At 48.1% G+C, this 25,214-nt stretch overlaps 1 protein-coding gene across 6 annotated transcripts in view; it reads right to left on the bottom strand.

Moving 5' to 3' along the window:
• dgkza (diacylglycerol kinase, zeta a) overlaps window positions 1-25,214 on the bottom strand; it is a 663,976-nt gene that overhangs the window by 331,469 nt on the left and 307,293 nt on the right. For all 6 annotated transcript variants that reach the window (XM_072518865.1, XM_072518866.1, XM_072518864.1 and 3 more), the window contains 9 exons: window positions 24,970-25,038; window positions 21,866-21,937; window positions 19,420-19,536; window positions 19,246-19,317; window positions 16,362-16,457; window positions 15,656-15,738; window positions 9,821-9,881; window positions 3,826-3,939; window positions 3,435-3,575 (listed from right to left, as the gene is read on the bottom strand). In XM_072518865.1, coding sequence (XP_072374966.1) covers window positions 3,435-3,575; window positions 3,826-3,939; window positions 9,821-9,881; window positions 15,656-15,738; window positions 16,362-16,457; window positions 19,246-19,317; window positions 19,420-19,536; window positions 21,866-21,937; window positions 24,970-25,038 — 825 coding nt within the window. The remainder of the gene's footprint in view (window positions 1-3,434; window positions 3,576-3,825; window positions 3,940-9,820; window positions 9,882-15,655; window positions 15,739-16,361; window positions 16,458-19,245; window positions 19,318-19,419; window positions 19,537-21,865; window positions 21,938-24,969; window positions 25,039-25,214) is intronic.

Genomic DNA, 25,214 nt, shown 5'->3' with positions numbered 1-25,214 from the left:
TCTTCTGCAAACTCCTCTGATGGGCCTGCGTGAGGGGGCTTCTGCTGCCAGATGTGTGAGGTGGATACAACTGGCCAATAGCTAGGCTCACTTTCAGTCAGATATGTGCGTGAGAAGCTTCTATGACAGGTGCAAAGAACGAAAGAGGGTGTGTTACACTGGTGACTCATCCCACAGGAGAGAATATACCGGCCTCTCAGAGTGTAACAGAGGTTCACTAGACCGGTTCCTGGGATGAGTGGACAAGGTCAATATTTCCTGGAGCTGAGAATCCTAAAACGAGGAGTTATAAATGGAAGATAACACCAATAAATTGACAGGGAATTCAGAATGGAATGTGAGCAATCGCTTTCACAGCAGGTAGCTGAGGTGAATTGCGTGGATGTAGTTAAGGGCAAGTTGGATAATTTATAAGGGGGAAATGGAGAGAATGTTATACTGACAGGGTGAGGCTGGGAGGAGGTCCATGTGCAACATGAACATTGACATGGGCCAAATAGATCCTATTTTTGATCTGTGTCATCAATCCTATTTTTTACTTTCCTGCTTATGCACACCACCATCGAGGCAATAAAAGCTTGCAAGGAGACATCCAGGCAGATGGACAAGGTCAGCACTGCTGGAGCAGCCGTGGGGCCCTTCATTCTGCTTGAAAATAAGACTGCACAGCAAGCTTCCATAAGCAGCAACATCATTAAGACCACAGGTTTTAAAGCACCTTCTGATAGTGCAATTTCATTTTATTGCTGTTCCTAAATAACACATTTTTTTGAATAATGCTACCTTGATCAGCGGTTTATTGCAGTTACTGTGCTGGTGTCAAGAACCACATTGTAATTAAACATATTCAATCTACTTTTTACGCCACCATTTTGCTCACTGATTCTCTCTCTGACCCCTTCACACCCTCTCTGACCCCTTCACTCCCTCTCTGACCCCTTCACTCCCTCTCTGACCCCTTCACTCCCTATCCCTCGCTGACTCCCTCACTCCATCCCCCTCGATGCCTCCCTCTCCCAATCCTCTCACCTGCTGACCCTCATTGTGAGCAAGGGCTCAGCGCTGGGGCAACGAGAAGGTCGGGAGAGGCAGCTCACGGGTGGGAGCGAGGGGATTGCGAGAAGGACGCAGTGAGCAAGAGGGACTAAGGGGATCAGTTGAAGCAGCGAGTGAGAAACAGAAGGGGTGGAAAGTTAGTAAGAGTAGAAAGTCAGTAAATTGTAAAAAGAGTTAGGAGCCTCTTAGGTTCAAGGCAGCCAAGAGGTTTTTAATGTAAAACTGCAGGTCAGGAACATAACCCAGCCCTTGTTACAGGCTTGCTCATGAGAAAGTGATTTTCATTGAGCGCATCTTCATCTAACATGTTGTTTTTCTTTCAGGAACACATTAGGAATGCTAAATGAGGGATAGCTGTAGTGTTTGGGGATGAATATTGGCCAGATCACCATGGAGAATTCCAACTCTGCTTGGAACAGTGCTCTGCAATCTCCAAAGCCCACCTGAGAAGGCGCAATGGAACTTGGTTTAACGTCTCATTAAGGGTGGTCAGGGGACAGACGAAGTTAGGAACAGGACTGCAGCCTGTGAGGTGAGCAGGCCGAAGCCCTGAGCATTGGTGATGGGAGAGCAACAAGTGGTGTTGGCTTGAACTTCAGCAGGTCAATGGAGTGAGGCCGTGAGAGGAATTTGCTACTAAGAACTAAGGAGTGTGTGTGCGTGAGGTCACAAGGTAACAGGGTAGAAGCAGGACTTCATGTGAAATATGGTGAGGACTCAATGGGGGATTTGTTTCGGGTTTGGAGAAGCAGTCCATACGGGTTGGTAAATGTCTGAAAAGAACATTTGGTCAGATTTCAACATCAGCCTGCTCTTTTCAAAGTTTCTGCAAGACGGGACTGAAGCTGAGCACAGGGCCCCCCTTGGATCTGTTGGCTAAGTTATTACGGTAATTAAAAAAGCCAATTAACATCCGCTTAGCCCTCAATTCTGCAGCCAGAACACCTGTTATCCAACCTGCCAGAAATCCGCCTGGGTCAGCGAGGCGGGTACACACAGCTTCTTCAGCGAAACTGACAAACCGGGAAGGCTTTGATCAGTGAAACTGAAGAGCCCCAGCCATGGCCATCGAGAGTCTGTTTTTCAAAGCGCGTCTTCTCTCAGACAGCACTGTCACGGATTGACAGGTGATTGATACTGGTGGAAGGCACTTCACTCATTTCTCCCTGCTGCCAGCCTTGCGCATGGCATGGGAGCAACAGCTGCTTTCCCCTCAGCCACATACCCCTCCACAGAGCAGAGGGAATGAACACTGAAATCCAACTAGGAGTGAGATCCAAAACACTGGGCGGGATTTTCCGGCCGCGCCCCCCGGTGACCAGAGAATCCTGCCTGAGGTCAATGGACTTCTCCATTGTCTGCGTCTCATCCGTGGTGATCTTGTAGTGGGCGGGACAGAAGAATCCAGCCCACAGAGTCCACAGGCAGATGATCAGGTCTCTTGACAAGTCGGAAAACCGATAGCTCAGGAAGCCCTGGCAGGTCAGTGCTGACATTAATAGCCTCCTAGGAACAGGACCTCCCTTTCACATTGTCACTGCAGTGGACAATAAGATGTCTGCCACTGGAGAGTCTGTTGTGCTGTCACCAGGGCTCAAAAACATTGACGACACAAGGGAAAGCACAGTGGTTCTCTGGAAAGTCAAAGCACCCAATGGCACATGATATGGAGGTCGTGTGGCTTAGTGGGTCATATCCCTGCCTCTGAGCCAGATGGTCCCATCCCAGGACTTGATGGCCACTAAAGTGCGTTCAGAATGCGGCCAGACAGGATGAGTGAGTCAACCTGCAAATCCTTCCAAACAACCAATGGCTTGTGGTAAGAGTGGGAGTGACTCCTGGTCAGCCACGCTTGATGTGGAGTGGCTCCCCTCAATCAATAAGCCTCTGGTGACAGACTAGCGATCTGTTGCAGGAATTATTCGCTATGGAAACTACGAAGGCCTGCCTTAGCGCACCACTAGGCGGCACAGTGGCAGAGTGTTAGCACTGCTGCCTCACGGCACCAGGAACCCGGGTTCAATTCTGGCTTCGGTTGACTGTGCGCAGTTTTCACTTTCTCACCGTGTCTGCGTGGGTTTCCTCCGGGTGCTCCGGCTTCCTCCCACAGTCCAAAGATGTGAAGGTTAGGTGGATTGACCATGCTGAATTGGCTCCAAAGATGTGTACGTTAGGTTATGGGTTACGGGGATAGGGCTGGTCGGGTGGGGGAGTGGGCCAAGGTGGGTTATTCTTTCAAGAGGTCTGCGCAGATTTGATAGGCTGAAAGGCCTACTTCTGCACTGTAAAAATTCTGATTCTATGACTAGGTGCGGGAAGAGAATTGAACTTGCACACGGTGATAACAGTTCAATGGACAGAAGTTCAGGTACACCAACCTTTTCAGCAGCAGTTTCGTCACGCTCATCTGGGACGGCGCTCGCGTTTCTCTCCACGTACAGGTTCCACCGGTCCAACTGCACAATGTTCCCATCTTCCACATGGGATAGGATCTTGGAAACTGGCTCGTCTGTGTACCCCTGAATCCAGGAAAGAAACTGATCAGGGTCAAAAGAATCACCCTCACACCCCATCCCATCCCCAGTTGCCATTCAAGTGCTTCTTCCTTCAGTATTGGTAACCCCGTAACTTAATTCAGAAAAATCAGCTCGATGCTTGAGGTGATCATATTTAACAAATCAAATGAGTGTTAATTTTCGCAAATTCAACTGTACTAAATTCCTAATTATATCTTTGAAAGGCCGGGGCAGCTTCTTCAATCTCACTTACCCCACCCCAGTTTAGGGTCCTTGCAAGATCATTTCCTGTTCCCAGAGGAAGTACAGCCACAGGAGGCTGGGGATTCAACTGCAGTTGATCCAAAATGGACAGAATCCAACCCACCTACCAAGAGAAAAGCAAATTTGAAGTGACAAAAATTCCTCCAGCTGTTTATATGGAGAATCTCTACCACATTCGCAGAATCACATTAATGAAATCAGTTGTAAAATGTGTAAACCTCCAAGTCCCAAACCCATTTAGTCAACATTTGAACCATTCATTGCTTGAAATGGAAGCCAATCTTTGACATCAGCAAAGACTGAACAACATAATGAAGCATAAGTTCCACAAGCTCGTTCCCAGCAGGAAGACTTATTCCTGGGAGCCTGCGTTGTCTCTGCGGCCCTAACTCTGGACATCAGAATGTGGCCGGCCTACTTAGTCCACGGATATTATAGGAGCAGCATCAACAATAATAATTAAAAAAACACTCTGAGGGCATTCAAGATTTGGGCATTAGATCTTTCATGAAGTGATCCAGTTGTTGATAATTTTTAAAAAAGTTTTGTAATTAGGAACAGATGAAGAGGGGTGGTCCATTCAGTCCCTCGAGCCTTTTCCACCAATCCAATCATAGCTGATCTGCATCTAAGTGCATCAACAATTCTTGGTTCAATAATCTTTAAAACCTTTGAGAATTCAAAAGTAAGGAGTTTCTTGCTTGAAAGTCATTAAATCTCCACGTTAAACACAATCTATTTGGTAGCAACAGGGTTTCTTTCAACTTCTTTCATAGGATGAGCTGACCAGCATGTGTTGTCCATCCTTAATTGCCCTTGAGAAGGTGTTGGAGAGCTGCTTTCTTGAACCGCTGCAGTCCATGTGGTGTAGGTACAGCAACAGACCCGACCCTACGCCACAGCAGTCACCCGGGCCATCTTCAAATTTATCTGGCGATCCAAGATGGACCGTGTCCGAAGGGACACCATGTACAAACCTCTGGAGAAGGGAGGGCGGAATGTACCCAACGCCTCCCTCATCCTGTTGGCCACCTTTGTGTCCAGCTGCATCAAGCTGTGCGTGGACCCCCAGTATGCAAACACCAAGTGTCACTACATACTGAGGTTCTACCTGTTCCCGGTGTTGCGAAGGATGGGCCTGGCCTCATTGCCGCGGAACGCTCCAAGTAGTTGGACCGTACCGTACCACCTGTCCTTCGTGGAAAAGTTTTTGAAGGAAAACACCTTTGACCACAAGGCAATGAAGCAGTGGTCAGCACGTAATGTCCTTGAGGCCCTCAGGGAAAAGGAGACCGTGGAGGACGTGGGATGGTTCCCTGAGCAGACTGCCATAGTCATCTGGCAGAACGCCTCATCACCAGAACTTTCAAACAAGCACCAAGACCTAGCTTGGCTGGTGGTGAGAAGGGCCCTCCCTGTCAGATTCTTCATGCACACCCGAAGGCTCTGTGCCAATGCACGCTGCCCTCGGAGTGGCTGTGGGGGAAATGAGACGGTCACACACCTCCTTGTGGAATGTGCCTTTGCAAAGAAGGTCTGGAGAGAGATGCAGTGGTATTTGTCAAGGTTTATCCCGAACAGATCTGTGACACAGGACTCTGTGCTCTACGGACTGTTTCCAGGGACACACACCGAGACAAATATCAACTCCTGCTGGAAGGTCATCAACTCGTTGAAAGACGCTCTTTGGTCTGCCCGAAACTTGCTGATCTTCCAGTGCAAAGAATTGTCCTCGACCGAGTGTTGCAGACTGGCACATTCCAAGGTCCAGGACTACGTGCTGAGGGACGCACTCAAGCTTGGGGCAGCTGCCGCCAAGGCGCAATGGGGAAAGACCACTGTGTAAAGTCTTTCCAGCAAATGTACACCGAGGGGCGGGTAACAGTGTAAACCCCCTCGGTCTGGGCAACCAACACTCCAATGTACAAAAACAAACATGACACTGTAAATATTTAAGAAGGAATTGTAATGCAAAGAGTGATATGTGTATGACAATATCAAAATTGAATGAAAGAAAGTCAAGGCAACATGTAACCCTGCCGGAAATGTACAGTCAAGACAATTTGAAATGTTTCTGTAATGCTTATGATAAATTTTTATGAATAAAGTAATTTTTTTGAAAAAAAAAACCAGTGCTGTTAGGGAGGAAGTTCCTGGAATTTGGCCAAGTCACTCTGCTGCAACATCCATATATTTCCAAGCCAGCATGGTTTGCGACTTGGAGAGCAACTTGCAGGAGGTAGGTTTCCTAATGTGCCTCGTACTGGTTAGAGGTTTCGAAGATGCTGTCAAGGAATCCTTGGTGAATTGTTGCAGTGCATCTTGTAGATGGTACGTACTACTGCCACTGTGCCCCTGATGGTGGAAGGAGTGAAGGTTTAAGGTTTTTGGCAGGTTTCCAATCAAGAGGACAATGTTACAGGAGTCTTCAGTGTTGTTGGAGTTGCACTCAGTGTTGTTGGAGCTGGTAGAGTGGGGGATATGCCGGGCTGAGGTTGCAAATTGGGTTTGAATATAATTCTGCTGCTACTGATGGCCCACCGTGCCTCATGGATGCCCAGTCTTGAGTTGCTAGATCTGTTTGAAGTCTATCCCATTGAGCACGGTGGTAGTGCCACACAACACGACGGAGGGTATCCTCAATGTGAAGATGGGGCTTTGTCTCCACAAGGACTATGCGGTGGTCACTTCTACTGAAACTGTCATGGACAGATACATCCACAGGAGGCAGATATGGTGACAGTACAATTACTATGTTTTTCCCTCTTGTTTCCTTCACCACCTGTCGCAGACCCAGTCTAGCAGCTATTACCGTCAAAATTCTTGGTCAGTACTGGTGCTACCGAACCACTCTTAGTAATCAACATTGAGGTCCCACAACCTAGAGCACATTCTGTGCCCTTGCTACCCTTAGTGCTTCTTTCAAGTGGTGTATTACATGGAGAGGTACTGATTCCGGCCAGCTGGTCTCCTTGCCCAGCTTTGACCCGACTGTGATTGGGAAGACACACACAATTCTTTCACTATGTTTATCATAACAGATAGTAGAACAGGATTGCCTGCCAGCACTGCAGAATGATAAAATCCTTCATCCTGCTCTCCTTCTCTTCCAGTAGGCTAGAAGCTGATGTGGTGTCTTTAAATGTGATAGGGGTTGGGATTGTCTCTTTAAATTACATTGACAAGGAGCAAGAAATTTGCGCAATTTCTTTAAATGGGGTGCAGGGGATGGAAACATGCAAGATGGTTCACACTGAGCAATGAAAGGCTTGACACAAAATAGTCGACTTTAAGAGAACAGTCTTAAATCTACCCAGCATCTTCAATCAGCCACAAGGTTTCACAGCCTGATACTGCCCTCTGGTGGGCACTGTTCTTCGTAGCTCGCCACATTTCTACATGTTTCCATATCATCAAATAGTTCGCTCTCACTGCACTGGGACACTTGGCTTGGCAACTTTCAAATTGGTCAGCTACATATATTTTAGGTTGTATAAAATAACTGACCCCTCCTTCCCCCTTCCTGGGCAAGTCAGATGGTCCGCTATTTTCTACCAGGTGTATTATGCAATGTATTACTCTGCTGTTAGGATGGGTTTAATCTCGCTCTAGAACCACGGATTCTAATTATTCAGTTAACACTATGGTTGGCAAGCTTTTAGAACATAGAACATAGAACAATACAGCGCAGTACAGGCCCTTCGGCCCATGATGTTGCACCAAAACAAAAGCCATCTAACCTACACTATGCCATTATCATCCATATGTTTATCCAATAAACTTTTAAATGCCCTCAATGTTGGCGAGTTCACTACTGTAGCAGGTAGGGCATTCCACGGCCTCACTGCTCTTTGCGTAAAGAACCTACCTCTGACCTCTGTCCTATATCTATTACCCCTCAGTTTAAAGCTATGTCCCCTCGTGCCAGCCATTTCCATCCGCGGGAGAAGGCTCTCACTGTCCACCCTATCCAACCCCCTGATCATTTTGTATGCCTCTATTAAGTCTCCTCTTAACCTTCTTCTCTCCAACGAAAACAACCTCAAGTCCATCAGCCTTTCCTCATAAGATTTTCCCTCCATACCAGGCAACATCCTGGTAAATCTCCTCTGCACCCGCTCCAAAGCCTCCACGTCCTTCCTATAATGCGGTGACCAGAACTGTACGCAATACTTCAAATGCGGCCGTACCAGAGTTCTGTACAGCTGCAACATGACCTCCCGACTCCGGAACTCAATCCCTCTACCAATAAAGGCCAACACTCCATAGGCCTTCTTCACAACCCTATCAACCTGGGTGGCAACTTTCAGGGATCTATGTACATGGACACCTAGATCCCTCTGCTCATCCACACTTTCAAGAACTTTACCATTAGCCAAATATTCCGCATTCCTGTTATTCCTTCCAAAGTGAATCACCTCACACTTCTCTACATTAAACTCCATTTGCCACCTCTCAGCCCAGCTCTGCAGCTTATCTATATCCCTCTGTAACCTGCTACATCCTTCCACACTATCGACAACACCACCGACTTTAGTATCGTCTGCAAATTTACTCACCCACCCTTCCGCGCCTTCCTCTAGGTCATTGATAAAAATGACAAACAGCAAAGGCCCCAGAACAGATCCTTGTGGTACTCCACTTGTGACTGTACTCCATTCTGAACATTTCCCATCAACCACCACCCTCTGTCTTCTTTCAGCTAGCCAATTTCTGATCCACATCTCTAAATCACCCTCAATCCCCAGCCTCCGTATTTTTTGCAATAGCCTACCGTGGGGAACCTTATCAAACGCTTTGCTGAAATCCATATACACCACATCAACTGCTCTACCCTCGTCTACCTGTTCAGTCACCTTCTCAAAGAACTCAATAAGGTTTGTGAGGCATGACCTACCCTTCACAAAGCCATGCTGACTATCCCTGATCATATTATTCCTATCTAGATGATTATAAATCTTGTCTCTTATAATCCCCTCCAAGACTTTACCCACTACAGACGTGAGGCTCACCGGTCTATAGTTGCCGGGGTTGTCTCTGCTCCCCTTTTTGAACAAAGGGACCACATTTGCTGTCCTCCAGTCCTCTGGCACTATTCCTGTAGCCAATGATGACATAAAAATCAAAGCCAATTTCTATTCTCCATTTTGGAGAATAGAAATGCTGCTGCAGCTGAGGGGCAGCCTGCGTAAGTTTACTTTTGGCTTCAGAAGTGAAGTAGCGCGAGGTCTAACTAGCCTGGATTTTCCATTCCTCCCCACCCTATGCAATGATGCATTTGGAGTGGAGATGGCTTGAAGGTTCGCTCGAGCTGCACCCATGTGCAGTCCCACTGTGTTTTCATACTGTTGCCCCAGGGGCTGGGGAAGTGCACGGCTGAACATGCAGCAGAGTCAGTAATAGGAGCAGGAGCAGGCCTGCTAGTGGACAGCGTCACACACCACATCTCCAGTCACCTCTTGCCCCTTTCGTACTACTTCATCTAAACGTACCCAGTCTTGTTATGAAAGAGAGGGAAGTCGGGATGCAGTTGAGAGGCTGGCAGCTCGACAAGTAAGATTCACAGAAAGGGAAGAAGAATTGGTTTGGGCTATCTTATCTGCTGTTGACTCAGTCTGTGTCCTGCTGCCATTTGTCTTCCCCCAACTCACTTCAGAGTAAAGCAGTCAGTCAGTTTTCTGTCAGAACAACCCTTATTGTAAAGAGGATCGCAGACTTTCCAGGTCGTTCCTGTAGCTCCAGAGGATAGGGCAAAGAGGAAGGCTAATGTTGGAAGAACAGAAAGTTTGGGCGCGGCCGGAGGTGCAGGCCAGCAACATTATAGAGTGGGTGATGTTTGTAAGGGCGTGTACATAATGGCAGCATGACAGTAAAACTGTTACAAGTGGTTGTGGAACCCAGCAAACAATTGGCACCTTTCATTTTCAGAGTGTACTACACAGTGGACAGACAGCAAGAGGAGTGTAATGAATGGAAACACTTACAGTGCCATCACCTCCGCAGGCCAGAATTCGTAAGTTCTGAACTTTTCGGTACAGCTCTAACCTGTATAGAGCAAAGCACGTACTTTAAAATACACACACAAATTCAGAAGAAACAGAACTCCTTAAACTGAGAGAGAGTAGTGATCACATTCTTATATTCTCAATTTGGAACGGCAAATAAAGAGACGGACAAGTTATTCCAGATCATGAGTACTAACCTCTGGGAATCACCATTTCCCCCAGATTCCATCGAGAGAAGTTCAGAGTAAATCCCAAAGGAAAATCCCTCAATCACACCCTCATGACTTACTAAGTCAAGGGAATCAAAGTGTGTGATGGTGTGCATGTGAATATTGTGTGCTGGTGTCTGCATTTGTGCACATGTGTGTATGGTGTGTGTATGGCGTGCATGTGTCTGCATGGTGTGCATTGGTGTGGGCATTGTGCGTGTTGGTGTGCATGCATGTTAATGTGTGTATGTGCATGTGCTGATGTGTGTTAGTGTGTGCATGTGCGCATGTGGGTGTGCTGGAGTGCAATAATAATAATAATCTTTATTAGTGTCACAAGTAGGCTTACATTAACACTGCAATGAAGTTACTGTGAAAATCCCCTAGTCGCCACATCCCGGCGCCTGTTCGGGTACACAGAGGGAGAATTCAGAATGTTCAAATCAGCTAACAGCAGGTCTTTCAGGATGAGTGGGAGGAAACCCACGCAGACATGGGGAGAACGTGCAGACTCCACACAGAGCGTGTACTGGTGTGTGTGCGCTTGTGTATGGTGAATGTGTTGGTTTGTGTGTTGGTCTGTTTTACTGGTGCTTTTGTGCTGGTGTGTGTGTGTGTGCTGGTGTGTATGTGTGTGTGTGTGCGCGCTGGTATGTGTGCTGGTGTGTGTGTGCGCTGGTATGTGTGTGTGCTGGTGTGTGCGCACGCGCGCTGGTATGTGTGCTGGTGTGTGTGTGCGCGCATGCTGGTGCTTGTACTGGTGTGTGCGTTCTGGTGTGTCTATGTGTGTGTGTGCACGCACATGCACGCACTGGTGTGTGTATGCTGGTATGTTTGTGCGCACTGGTGTATGTGCGAGTGCTGGTGTATGTGCGAGTGCTGGTGTATGTGCGTGTGTGCTGGTGTGTGTGCTGGTGTGCGTGCTGGTGTGCACGTGTGCGTATGTGCTGATGTGCGTGTGTGTGTGCCGGTGTGCATGTGTGCTGGTGTGTGCAGGTGTGAGGGTGTACATGTGCATTCTTTGGTGTGTGCATGTGCATGCTTTGGTGTGTGCACGTGTGCGAGTGGGTGTTGGTGCGTGTGTGCGTGTATGCATGCTGGTGTGTGCATGTATGTGTGGGCATGTATGTGGGTGTTGCTCTGTGTGTGTGCTTGCGAATGTGTGTTGCTGTGTGTGTGTTTTGGCATATGTATGTTGGCATGTGTGTGTGTTGTGTGTATGCTGGAGTGTGCGTGCTGGTCTGGTGCGCCAGTGTGCTGGTGTGTGCACATGCTGGTTATTGCACGTGCTGGTGTGAGTGTAAAGCTGATGTCTTGTGTACTGGAGTGTGTGCGTGTGTGTGTGTGTGTGCGCGCGCGCTCAGAGGTGGTATGTGTGTACTGGAGTGCCCGCTGGTGTGTGCACAGAGCTGGTATTTGTGTACTGGAGTGTGTGCTGGTGTGCGCATGCTGGTGTGTGCTGGTATGTATGCACAGCTGGTGCATGCACGCATGCTGGTATGCGTGTGTGGTGTGTACACGCACACTGATACGTGTGTGTGCTGGTGTGTGATCACAGCTGGTTTGAGCACGTGGCTGGTGTGTTCATGTGCGTGCGCTGGTGTGTGTAAGTGCTGGCGTGCACACGTGCTGTTGTATGTGCTGGTGGGTGTGTGTGTGTGTGTGTGTGCGCGCTCGTGGTGTACGCGCAGTAGTGTGCGTGTGTGCTGGTGTGAGTATTAGGGATGGAACAACCTCATGGGGCCAGGGGGGGAGGTTGAAGCAGGAAAATGAGCTTATGGCCACAATCAGACCAGCCATAATAATGTTGACTGGGAAAGCTCATTGAATGGCCTATTCCTGCAGCAGATTTCTTATATGCACTTGCCTCGACTTTGCATAACCTCTCATTAATGTAATTGGTGAAACTTCCCTTCGTCCTATCTCAAGGTGAAAAAACGATTCCAGTCTGACAAACTCTGTTTAATTCTTGACATGTTTGTGACTCAATCAGAATAATACCCGACCATCTTTCAGCATGTTAAATTGAATCATTCTTTCACGAAAATCGTGAAGGGCATTTTACACCATCTAGGGCAGAGATAAAAACTTTTTTTTTTTCCCCCCCACAATTAAGGGGCAATTTAGCGTGGCCAGTCCACCTGCAACTTGGGTTGTGGGGGTGAGATCCACGCAGACATGGGGAGAATGTGCAAACTCCACATAGATGGTGACCCAGAGCCGGGATTGAACCCGGGTCCTCAGTACCATACGCAGCAGTGTTAACCACTGCGCCACCAAAAACTCCTTCAAAGAAAAGAACATGTTCTGAATTATATGTCTGGGCGGTAGGGGGGCACAGTGGTTCGCACTGCTACCTCACAGCGCCAGGGACCCGAGTTCAAATCCAGCCTTGGGTGACTGTCAGTGCTCTCCTGTGTCTGCGAGGATTTCCTCTGGATGCTCCGCTTTACTCCCACAGTCCAAAGATGTGCAGATTAGGTGGATTGGCCATAATAAATTGCCCCTTTGTCCAAAGATGTGCAGGTGGGGTTATGGGGATATGGCGGGGTGGGCGGACCTGGATAGAGCTCTCTTTTGAAGAGTCGGTGCAGACTCGATGGGCTGAATGGCCTCCTTCTGCACTCTGGGGATTCTATGATGTTTTGTACTCCGGCTGAGCTATAACAACACAGATGTTTTGCTATCTTTAGTGTCAGCTTCAAGCACTCCTGCATGGATCATGTAGTTGAGTTCCTGTCGTTCTGTCCCCAACAATATAGCTTAACCCTCTCCATAGAATACCGTCCTTTACTGTGCTGGTGAGAGATTTAAATGTCGTATTAGTCCATCTTGCTATTCACTCTGAGCAAGGCTACCATTTCAGTGACCATTGGGTTTCATCTGGCTGCAGCTGGGTCTCGATCTGTAATAGGCTGTGTGCTGACTATCCCAAATACATTTGCAGTCGCAGGAAGAATTATCTCACATTGGGTTCCATTCCAGCCAGGATTTGAATCAGGTCCCAGAGGGGCAAGAATCGCACTATAAATGACTGTATCAGGAAAGGTGTAATAGTATTGTCACTGGGTTAGTAATCCAGAGATCCAGGGTAGTGCTCTGGGGACCCAGGTTCAAATCCCACCTCGGCAGATGGTGAAATTTGAATTCAATTGAAATCAAAAATTAAAAGTCTAATGATGACCACGAAACCGTTGTCAATTGTAATAACAACCCATCTGGTTCACTCATACCCTTTAGGGAAGGAAATCTGTCATCCTTACCTGGTCTGGCCTACGGGTGACTCCAGACCCACAGCAATGTGGTTGGCACTTAAACGCCTCTGAAATGGCCTAGCTAGACACTCAGTTCAAGGGAAATTAGGGATGAGCAAATGCCGTCCCTGTACCACTTAATCATAGATCGTAGAATTTATAGTGCAGAAGGAGGCCATTAGGCCCATCGGGTCTACTCCGGCCCTTGGAAAGAGCACCCTACTTAAGCCCATGCCTCCACCCTAGCCCCGTAACCCAGTAACCCCACCAAACCTTTTTGGACACTAAGGGGCAATTTAGCATGGCCAATCCACCTAACCTGCACATCCTTGGACTGTGGGAGGAAACTGGAGCACCCGGAGGAAACCCATGCAGACACGGGGAGAAAGTGCAAACTCCACACAGTCACCCGAGGCTGGAATTGAACCTGGGACCTTGGAGCTGAGGCAGCAGTGCTAACCACTGGGCCACTGTGCCTCCAGTATTAAGGGAAAAAAGATTGACTGTCTCAGCAACCACATCCGTGATTAGGAATACAGGTGCCATCTCCATTTATTCAGAGCGTTGAATGGCTGTGCGGTGGTTCTCTGGTGATTTGAACCCGAGATTGTAAAGTACGGGAGAGAAGTGGGGGGGTGATACCCTTACACAAGGCTCTGGAATACTAGCACCTTGTGCCAGAGAACGAAGCACCCAGAGGTTTACATCCCCTTTACTTTCCCTGCCAATCACACAGCAGTGCCAATGAAGAGAAGGTACTGAATGGAAGGCAGGCCATTCTCGAACAGTGGTATGAGAGAAAGGAAATCAGAGGGAGATGCTTCCGAGATCCTTCGCCAGATCTGACTGCATGCCCTCTTTCCACAGATAATACAAGGATGAAAAAACAAGTAACTATTCCTCAAAGTTAAAAGACAGGGAATATCAAACTCAAGTGAGGCTTTTAACCAAAAGTCCCAACTGGGTTGTGTTGTGTTATATGCTGCTTCGGATAACACAGGCTGCTACTTGATGCAGTCTAAACTAAAGGATTCTCCAGACTCTGAAATTAGTTCAACCTGTTTATTGAACTATTAACACAGTTCGCAAATGAGTTTGACTCTCTGCTAATCTAACTGTAGTAACTCAGTCTAACTGTACCAGCTTGCTCTAAGCCACGTGCTGGGGTGTGATGCTGCTGATCAACCCTGTCTAACTCTCTAGATGTCTGTCTGTGGAAAGAGGCAGGGTGTGAGTGCCTCATCTCTTTTATAGTGTTTATGTCATGCCCCCTTGTGGTGATGCCACCTCTGAGTGTCCTGACTGGCCATTGGTTGTGTCCTATTCTGAGTGTTCATTGGTTGCATGTTTGCATATCATGACAGGTTGGGGGGGGGGATTGCCCACTTAAGATTCCACACTTGCTCCAGTCAAATTGGTGTGTGTTTGATAACACTCCATATGTGTTTGAACTCTACCAGGATTGCCAAACCTCCAGGATTGGCTGGAGTCCCCAGGAATTTAAGATCAATCTCCAGGATACTGCTGTGTGCAACCCTGGAGAAAAATCATCAGAGCATGAAAAAATATTGTTTCATTGAAATTTTCTTTGAACATTTCTCTTTACGAAATATCGGAACATTGAAAATTGTGAAATAGCGGCTGTTTGGCCGACAGTCAAGCAACATCCACTGGGTAATGTGTCTTTTTGCTTTCCAATTGGTGTTGGAAGGCAGTATGTTTGTCACATGGATGAATGTGTTGGCCGACTAATGACTGGAGTGTGGGAGAAAGTCATGTGACGGAACCTCCAGGAATACATGTAATCATAGTTGGCAACCTTATACTCAGCAGATAAAGAGAATAATGGCCCAGATCCTCTGGTCAATGACAAAGTCTTGGTTCTGGGTCAGGGGGGCATGGTGGGGGAAGTGGCAGGGGGGGTTGTTAATTTTTCAACAAGTTTACTTTTGAATATACTTTGAGGAACTCCCGATACAGTTTATGCTATCAATCACTTTCAACCCAGGTCCTACCATGCCTATGGTTTACAGGCTGAGCATTCTATTGTAAATTCCTGGGCATCTACAGCTCATGTCTGATGATGAGGCCAGTGTCGGAGGAATCCTTGGGAGTGGTCTCTGCCCGTTGGAAGTTTACAATTCCCAGGTAACTACCATGCTTGTGCTCACTGTGGGAATTCCCCCGCATCCCAAAATGCAACATTGCTGAACGGTCAAAGTTCGCCACCAATTCCATTGGAGGATCCAGGCCATTGCTCTATTCCACACACCGCACCTGCCCACTTCTCCACCCCCAAAATAGCCACAGCCACCATCAGACCCGAACATTTGTCCCCATCCAAGACTTACGCCTCCTTGGGACCCCCTTGACACATATCGAAGACTTGTCTTGGGTTCAGATACCACATGAATGACTGGATAATCTTCGCTCCCTGTAAAAGATTTAAATATATTTAATAGTGACACAACGAAGGCTATGTAGTTCTAACCCATTGAGGTATAGTTAAACACATGCTGTACAAAGCGGTCACAAATCAAGACCCCAATATACAAGTACCATCTGTGATTTCCCTTAACCACATCCAGCATCCACCCGAGTTGTTGGATTAAGGTTGCAAACAAAAAGAAATTGGAAACTAAATCAGCAGCTGGGGACAAGCTACATGCAATGTTCGTACAGGTCCTCCCATTTTTCCTGCTCCATTCTCTTCCTGTTTCTTCACCCCCGGCCCCCCCACCCCATCTCTCCTGACTTCAGGGCATGGGGTCCGACCATCTTCCATCCTGCTGATGTGACTGAGGCAATAGCATTCTTTACAATTAAATGTTCCTGCTTTTTTTTAAAACCAGCAGATTTTGATGCAGCACTCCATGTACACAAATTGTATTAATTATGAGGCAGAGAGAGAGAGACAGAAAGAAAGCAGAGGTCCCGATGCTGACTGCAGTGGGTATCACGATGTGCTTTTTCAGCCCTGCGTGAGGATCCCCACTATGGAATGAGCTGCCCACTCTCATTTCTTCATGTCCTGTAAGACAGAGTGACCACACACACCTGATTTCCTCCACTTTTGGGATTGACGAACACCAACAACGGCTTCATCAGCGAAGACGGAATGGGCTTGATGATGAAGGGCCGCCATCTTCCTTCCTGTGTGAAAAGGGAAAAGAGTCAGCCCAGGGCAGCGACAGATTGCTTTTTGCACGAACTGTTGCAGACGGAGCTGCAAACAAAAGCAGAGAGAGCGACACTTGGCGGATGAGCTGCACTGCTGATGATTTAGAGCAATCGCCTACAACATGTGCCTTGCGGCATTCCCTCGTAGCTGCGCTGACTCAACAAGGGAGGTCACAAACCTGAAAAATTGACCAACAGCTTCCACTGAAACACAAGAATCTCTCACTGCACTTCACAGGGAAATGGGCAGTTAATAGGAACAAACAGGTGGGCGAGGGACACGTGACTGAAGGCATGATTAAAAAAGGTATGTTCTCCGTACAAGTTTAAAAATATAAGGGAGATAGTAGGCAAAGCACGGAAGTTTTTAGTGAAGGGGTAACAACGAAGAAGTTGTGAAAGAAAGAACTGTATTTATATTGTCCCTCATGATTAATGGATGGTGTAAGGGGCCTTCCTGTTTATTCTCTTATTTCCCCTTTCTTTTGTTTTTGTCGTTACATTTTCGATCCATGGATAATTTATAGACATGTAGCTTTAAGGTAACCTGTATCGTTAATTCAAGCAGAAGGGAGCAGTAGCCTGTGCCTTTAATTCACACAGAGGATTTCAGGAGAGGAGAGACCACTGTGTTGGTCTGTGCTGGTTCAAACTAGAGCTGTGTACTGTCCAGGAACAATGACTGAGATTGGCTAGAGACTCAGTTTGATTGACTTGCCTGTTGGCCAATGAAGGCTGTGCTCTGCCCAGTAAACAGGTGGTGATCTCACTGGAATGTTTTCAGAGTCATGAGGGTTCCAGTTTGGTTTTCAGTTTTGATTCTGGCAAGCTGTTTCCCAAACGATTCAACTAAACTCCCTCCTGAAAGCCCTATGGTGAGGGCTGACACACTCCCCAGGAGGTCTGGGTGCCATTCTCTGGAGACTGCAGAGGACTGAAGTCAAACCACGAGCTGGAAGGTTTGATGTGAATTAAAGTGTCTCTCCAGAAAGCCTGCTGCCTGTGAGAACTGCATTCTCTTTCTAAACTACAAGGACCCCAAATGACTGACTCTAATGGGAAGACCAATACCGGCTGCAAACCAGAGACTTAATGAACCAGCATGTTGTGAAGAAAGTGTGCTAAAGAACTACCATTTGACCTTCATCCTTATTTTTACCCCTTTCCATCACTCTGTGTTTGTCTGTCTTGTGTGTGTGGGTAGAGGGTGGGACAGTTAAAAGGGGTAGTGGGTATTAGCTTGTAGCTATCCAGTTGTATTTACTGCATATTTCATGATAGTTCTTGGCATTATTAAACAGTAATTGTGTTACAACTTATAAACCCAGTGACTGTAATTATTGGCAGCCAGGGGCCAAAGACTTCGGGAATTTTTGTAGCAATTATTGATTAGTTAATTTGTGTTGTGACTCCGGGGCACGTGGGCCGGGAATTGACCGCACACCAGCTCAGGGTGGCGTAACACAGACCCAAGGTGCTATGCAGTCAATTAAATGCTTTCTTAAAATTAAGTGTTATCAGGCATAGTAGCGATGTCTCACAAACAGCAATGAGTGAATAGCCAGACAATCTGGTTAGTGATGTTGGCTGAGGGATGAATGTTGGCCAGGACACCCGAGATAATTCCCTGCTCTTCTTCAAAAGTGCCACGTAATCTTTCACATCCACCTGAGGGGGCAGATGGAACTGTGGTTTACCATCTCATGAGTTCAGCCTCTCCAACAGTGTGACACTCTCTCAGTATACCATTGTAGAGGCAGCTCCGACTATGCGCTCAAATCCCGCTCTGGAGTGGAATTTGAATCCACAACCTTCTGACTCTGACATGAGGTGCTACCAACGGAGCCTTAAAAAGTGCTGGTACAAACACACACGGGCACCTGAACACACATATTCAGACAAATGTACTCCGTGATCTTACTTGTACTTAATTATTCAGTAATTTCACATCTTGGAAATGTTCGTGGACCAAAATAGCAGTTCTCCCAATTTTTCAATTGCGATGGGATGTAGATTTGTTTATGGTTTCGTCTGATTTGAACTACTCTAGCTAGAATGATTCAGGTTTCTATCCCTTTCCAAGACCAACCTGCTTCTGTAAAATTGAGCAAAAGATAAAGCAGGGTAGAGAGACAGAGGAGGAGTTTGCAGTGTGGTAGGGTGAAAGAGGTAGGTTTACCAGAGGGTTTAGAGTAGCACAGTTAGTATGAACTGCAGACAACGTATCTTGTGTATTTTCTTTTTCAGTACTGCCATCTACGGTGGCACAGTGGATAGCACTGCTGCCTCCCCGCTCCAGGGACCCGGGTTCGATTCCAGCCTTGGGTGACTGTGTGTGGAGTTTGCACTTTCTCCCTGTGTCTGCGCAGGTTTCCTCCAGGTGCTCCGGTCCAAAGATATGTAGCTTAGGTGGATTGGCCATGATAAATTGTCCCTTAATGTCCAATGATTAGGTGGGGTTATAACAAATATCAGGCCTCTGGTTGGTTGGTACTAGTCAACACGGCTTGTAGTCGGAATTTTAACCTGCTCCTCAGATAGAAACCAGTGTTAGAGAGATTGGCCAGTACCCACCGCTGGCCCATGGCAGAGTACCTCAACAATGGCTGGGATTTTTCTGTCCTGCCAAGGTGGCAATCGGCGCCAACAATTGAACAACCAAAAGTTTGTTTACTTTGGGTTGGGAATTCCTACCCCGTAGCAGGCGGGACTAGAAAATCCTACTTGGAAATTTTTAAAGAAGAATGACAGGTTTGCTTACCTCAGCTCCTTTTTTACTGGATTTCCTTTTAAACGAGGTCCGTTTTTTCTTTTTACTTGACTTCAGTGAGTTCTGGGAGGAAAGGAAAGGGCAAAAAGGTGGGAGTTAGTAGAGAGCGGAGTTGCAGCTTGGAAGATTTCCCAGCACAGGGACCGTTCAGAAAGCGCTCCTCACCTGAACCCGTCTCACCCGGATGATCCAGGTTGGTGGAACAATAACTGCAGCATGAGCACCCAGAGTACACGGCTCCTCGATCTGTTGTAGCATGAAGCAGGTCACCTTGTTGTGATACTGCAGGAAAGGGTGAAGTGAACAGCACGAGAAAAACATTAAGTATTCCATTTATTCTACCCTCTACCTCCCATCCCAGGATTTCAGGACGCCACCCCAGCTCCCGAACCCCTGATCTCCAACCGCACCCCCTCCATTATTATTCCATAGTCTGTTCTACAGCTTGTTGCAATCACCAGGATATACAAAGAGACAATAATAATAATCTTTTATTGTCACAAGTATGAAGTTACTGTGAAAAGCCTCTAGTCGCCACATTCCTGCGCCTGTTCGGGTAAGCTGGTACGGGAATTGAACCCGCGCTGCTGGCCTTGTTCTGTATCACAAACCAGCTGTCTTAGCCCACTGAGCTAAAGCAGCCCATGGTCGGACAAGGATGCGATGTGGGCTTGGCATATGATCAATGTGGCAGTGTGGGGATGATGTGCGGTAGAGTGGGGGTGGTGCGCGGCAGAGTGGGGGTGGTGTGTGTGTGGCAGAGTGGGGGTAGTGTGTGCATGATAGCGAGTGGGTGTGTGTGGCAGTGAGTGGGTGTGTGTGGCAGTGAGTGGGTGTGTGTGGCAGTGAGTGGGTGTGGGTGTGTGAGAGACAGTGAGTGTGTGTGAGACAGTGAGTGTGTGTGCGGGAGTGTGTGTGTGTGTGAGACAGTGAGTGGGTGTGCGTTGCCGTGAGTGGGTGTGCGTTGCCGTGAGTGGATGTGCGTGGCAGTGAGTGGATGTGCGTGGCAGTGAGTGTGCGTGCGTGGCAGTGAGTGTGCGTGTGTGACAGTGAGTGGGTGTGTGTGACAGTGAGTGGGTGTGTGTGTGACAGTGAGTGGGTGTGTGTGTGACAGTGAGTGGGTGTGTGTGTGACAGTGAGTGGGTGTGTGTGTGGCAGTGAGTGGGTGTGTGTGGGGCAGTGAGTGTGTGTGTGTGGGGCAGTGAGTGTGTGTGTGTGGCCGTGAGTGGGTATGTGTGGCCGTGGGTGGGTATGTGTGGCCGTGGGTGGGTATGTGTGGCCGTGAGTGGGTATGTGTGGCCGTGAGTGGGTATGTGTGGCCGTGAGTGGGTATGTGTGGCCGTGAGTGGGTATGTGTGGCCGTGAGTGGGTATGTGTGGCCGTGAGTGGGTATGTGTGGCCGTGAGTGGGTATGTGTGGCCGTGAGTGGGTATGTGTGGCCGTGAGTGGGTATGTGTGGCCGTGAGTGGGTATGTGTGGCCGTGAGTGGGTATGTGTGGCCGTGAGTGGGTATGTGTGGCCGTGAGTGGGTATGTGTGGCCGTGAGTGGGTATGTGTGGCCGTGAGTGGGTATGTGTGGCCGTGAGTGGGTATGTGTGGCCGTGAGTGGGTATGTGTGGCCGTGGGTGGGTATGTGTGGCCGTGGGTGGGTATGTGTGGCCGTGAGTGGGTATGTGTGGCCGTGAGTGGGTATGTGTGGCCGTGAGTGGGTACGTGTGGCCGTGAGTGGGTACGTGTGGCCGTGAGTGGGTACGTGTGGCCGTGAGTGGGTACGTGTGGCCGTGAGTGGGTACGTGTGGCCGTGAGTGGGTATGTGTGGCCGTGAGTGGGTATGTGTGGCCGTGAGTGGGTATGTGTGGCCGTGAGTGGGTATGTGTGGCCGTGAGTGGGTATGTGTGGCCGTGAGTGGGTATGTGTGGCCGTGAGTGGGTATGTGTGGCCGTGAGTGGGTATGTGTGGCCGTGAGTGGGTATGTGTGGCCGTGAGTGGGTATGTGTGGCCGTGAGTGGGTATGTGTGGCCGTGAGTGGGTATGTGTGGCCGTGAGTGGGTATGTGTGGCCGTGAGTGGGTATGTGTGGCCGTGAGTGGGTGTGCCTTACTCTCAGTCTCAGGGTTCTCAGTCACCTTTGCACCAAGATACACACGCCCCCACTCCCAGTGGGGTAGGGTGCGTGAGTGAGCACCCGTAGACTGAGGGACACACACACGCTAAACCCCCTCACCCGGTTATTTTTATTAACTTTTTTTGCCTCATCAAATTAAATGTTGTGGCATTTCTTTATATTTACTCACAAATAGTTTATTCTCTTAATACCTCAACTGTTTACTGAGATTCAGTTCAGTGTTGTGTCAAATGTTATTTCTCCAAAATTTGTTCGCAAAATTTGTGAGTGAGAAAAACATGCAAACGTGGTCCCTCCTGTGAGCAAAAAGGTTTGGACAAGCCCCGTCTCGAACATCTCCCAATTCCAACAAACATCTTAGAGCTGAAACATTAGCTCAGTGTCTTTATTGCTCGACCTGCATTCCCAGCATTTGTAAAGCCTGGTATTTGAGCAGCTTCAGTCTGCCTCAAGACAGAATCGATTCCCTTCGAAACTCAAGACTTACAGCTTGTTTGCACCAGGAACAGCTGATGGCGACAATCTCCTTACTGTGAAACGTAAACTTCTGCTGAAAACCCTGTGCAGGGGGGAGAAGATAAAAAGATGGCGGTAAAGAAGTGACTCACGAGACAGCCAAAGTCAGCTTCAACAAGCCATTGGTACAAGGGACAACCCCTGAGAAACCAACCACTTTCATCGTTGGCACGGCAACCTCCAAACAAGAAGCACAACTTATCACATCTGCTTTGAGCTACCCAGTGGTCCAAATATTTGAATCTCTACAGTTAGGAGGAACATATTTGCATAATGTGGGATGGAAGTGCTTGAGGAGCAGCATCTCAGCATCCCATTCGGCAGGTTACAGCGCACAGGACTCAACAACTTTAGACTGTGACTTTCTCCCCCATCGTAAACATTTTTTTAATATCACAGACATTTATTGTTTTTATGCTGCCCCACTTCCCTCACCTCGCCCCTCTTCATCCACCTCTCGCCTCTCCCCCGCTCACTTCCCGCACCTCTCCAGCCCACTTCCCATGGCAGGTTTCCCATGGCAGGTTGATGGAAAAAGTGAAGTCGTATGGGGTTCAGGGTGTACTAGCTAGATGGATAAAGAACTGGCTGGGCAACAGGAGACAAGAGTAGTGGTGGAAGGGTGTGTCTCAAAAATGGAGAAAGGTGACTGGTGGTGTTCCACAGGGATCTATGCTCGGACCACTGTTGTTTGTGATATACATAAATGATCTGGACGAATGTATAGGTGGTCTGATTAGCAAGTTTGCAGATGATACTAAGATTGGTGGAGTTGCAGATAGCGAGGAGGACTGTCAGAGAATACAGCAAAATATAGATAGATTGGAGAGTTGGGCAGAAAAATGGCAGATGGAGTTCAATCCAGGCAAGTGCGAGGTGATGCATTTTGGAAGATCTAATTCAAGAGCGGACTATACGGTCAATGGAAGAGCCCTGGGGAAAATTGATGTACAGAGATATCTGGGAGTTCAGGTCCATTGTACCCTGAAGGGGCAACGCAGGTCGATAAAGAGTGGTCAAGAAGGCATACAGCATGCTTGCCTTCATCGGATGCGGTATTGAGTACAAGAGTCGGCAGGTCATGTTACAGTTGGATAGGACTTTGGTTAGGCCACATTTGGAATACTGCGTGCAGTTCTGGTCGCCACATTACCAGAAGGATGCGGATCCTTTAGAGAGGGTGCAGAGGAGGTTCACCAGGATGTTGCCTGGTATGGAGGGTGCTAGCTATGAAGAAAGGTTGTGTAGATTAGGATTGTTTTCGTTGGAAAGACGGAGGTTGAGGGGGGACCTGATTGAAGTCTACAAAATTATGAGAGGTATGGATAGGGTGGATAGCAACAAGCTTTTTCCAAGAGTGAGGGTGTCAATTACAAGGGGTCACGATTTCAAAGTGAGAGGGGGAAAGTTTAAGGGAGATGTGCGTGGAACGTTTTTTTACGCAGAGGGTGGTGGGTGCCTGGAACGCTTTGCCAGCGGAGGTGGTAGAGGTGGGCAGAATAGCATCATTCAAGATGCATCTGGACAGATACATGAACGGGCGGGGAACAGAGGGAGGTAGATCCTTGGAAAATTGGCGACAGGTTTAGATAAAGGATCTGGATCGGCACAGGCTGGGAGGGCTGAAGGGCCTGTTCCTGTGCTGTAATTTTCTTTGTTCTTTCCCTCCCTCCCCTTCCCCCACCTCCCTCCCTCCCCTTGCCCCACCTCCCCCTCTTCCCTGCCCACTTCCCCATCCCCCCACTCTCCCTGCCCACTTTCCCCACATCCCCCACCTCCTCCGCCCACTTCCCCTTCCCCCACCTCCCGTGCCCACTTCCCCCTCCCGGTCTCTCCCCCACTCTCATCCCCCCCCCCACTTCCCCCCGCCCACTTTCCCCTCTCCCCACCCACTTCTCCCACACCCACTTCCCCCACCTCCCCCGCCCACTTCGCGTACCTCTCCAGCCCACTTCCCCCACCTCCCTCCCTCCCCTTCCCCCACATCCCCCTCTTCCCTGCCCACTTCCACCCCCCATCTCCCCACTCTCCTGCCCACTTCCCCCACCTTCCTCTCTCCCCCCTGCTCACTTCTCCCCTGCCCACTTCCCCACCTCCTCACACCAGGCCATCTGTCTCGTGTTCTCCAGGTTGCTGCATCTTGTTTCAATCTCTCACTGCTACAGCTACATTTTTGCCTCTCTTTAGTTCTGAAGCAGAGTCAGGCGGACTCGAAACATCAACTCTCTTTTTTTCCCCTACTAATGCTGCCAGACCCGCTGAGTTGTCCCAGCATTCTTCTGTTCTTGTTTCAGATCCAGCATCCGCAGTGCTTTGCTTATTTTATTATTCATAGGCTTCGATGGTTTGTACACAATAATGAATCGGGTGCTGGAAGGCATTTTAATCCTGGATCAAAGAAAGTCTTACCACAAGCTTTCGGAAGCACTAAAGTGCCAAGAGCTCATGTCCAGAATAATCACCTTCCTGGACATGTGTACTGATCTTGCACCAATATTAGTGGCCTCCATCTCCTCGCATTGAAATCCTGGTTTCAAATATCTCCAGCAATCTCAGCTATTGCCTCTGGCTGCCCAGTCACTTCCTGAACAGCATGCAATGATACAATCCAACTGCATAAACTCAACAATAAAATGAGCAACCGATTCACAATTAACCATGCTGAAGTCGGAATTCCTGTGGGACACTCAATTATCAGCAAGATTTCATACGTGTACTGCTGGCTTGAAGATTCACATTCCCATAAATATTATTAATCCTGATGAACCAGGTTCCCAGTTCTGACATTAATTCCTGACATAGATGATCTTGAAATTCTAGTCATATTCATCACTACATTTGACTCAAAGGAAGCTATTAATTAAGAAGTGCTACTTTAGGTTTTCCTACAATTTTAATTAAAGCTGTTCAAAAATGTGCACAATCTGGGTGTTTGCCATTTAGATTTATTTATTTGAATAATCTGCTCTAAAATATAATTTTTAGTCACAGAGGTCAATTTTATTATTAAGGACTTTCTCTTTGCAACACGTTAAGGCCGTATCTTGCACATAAAAGCACACACATCGCTCATACCTTGCCACACTGTTTGCATTTCCCCTCCTGCCGCCTCCGATGAACCCAATGGTGCCGTACAAACGTAGGCTGAAAGGGCAAAAGGAATGCAATTTATTCATTTTGCAACTGGAAACCCATTCAGATGCCGCGGTGAACATTTCTCACATGCTTTTTCTTCCCCACACCATGGCTCTCTATCACCTACTGGCTCTTGTGCCACAGAGTGGAGGAATCCCCCAACTGAGAGAAGGAATTGATTCCCT

This window comes from Scyliorhinus torazame, chromosome 10, assembly GCF_047496885.1.
Source record: "Scyliorhinus torazame isolate Kashiwa2021f chromosome 10, sScyTor2.1, whole genome shotgun sequence".
NCBI lineage: Eukaryota > Metazoa > Chordata > Chondrichthyes > Carcharhiniformes > Scyliorhinidae > Scyliorhinus > Scyliorhinus torazame.
The sequence above is the reverse complement of the archived record's forward strand: the minus strand, read 5'-3'. Positions and strand labels throughout refer to the sequence as shown.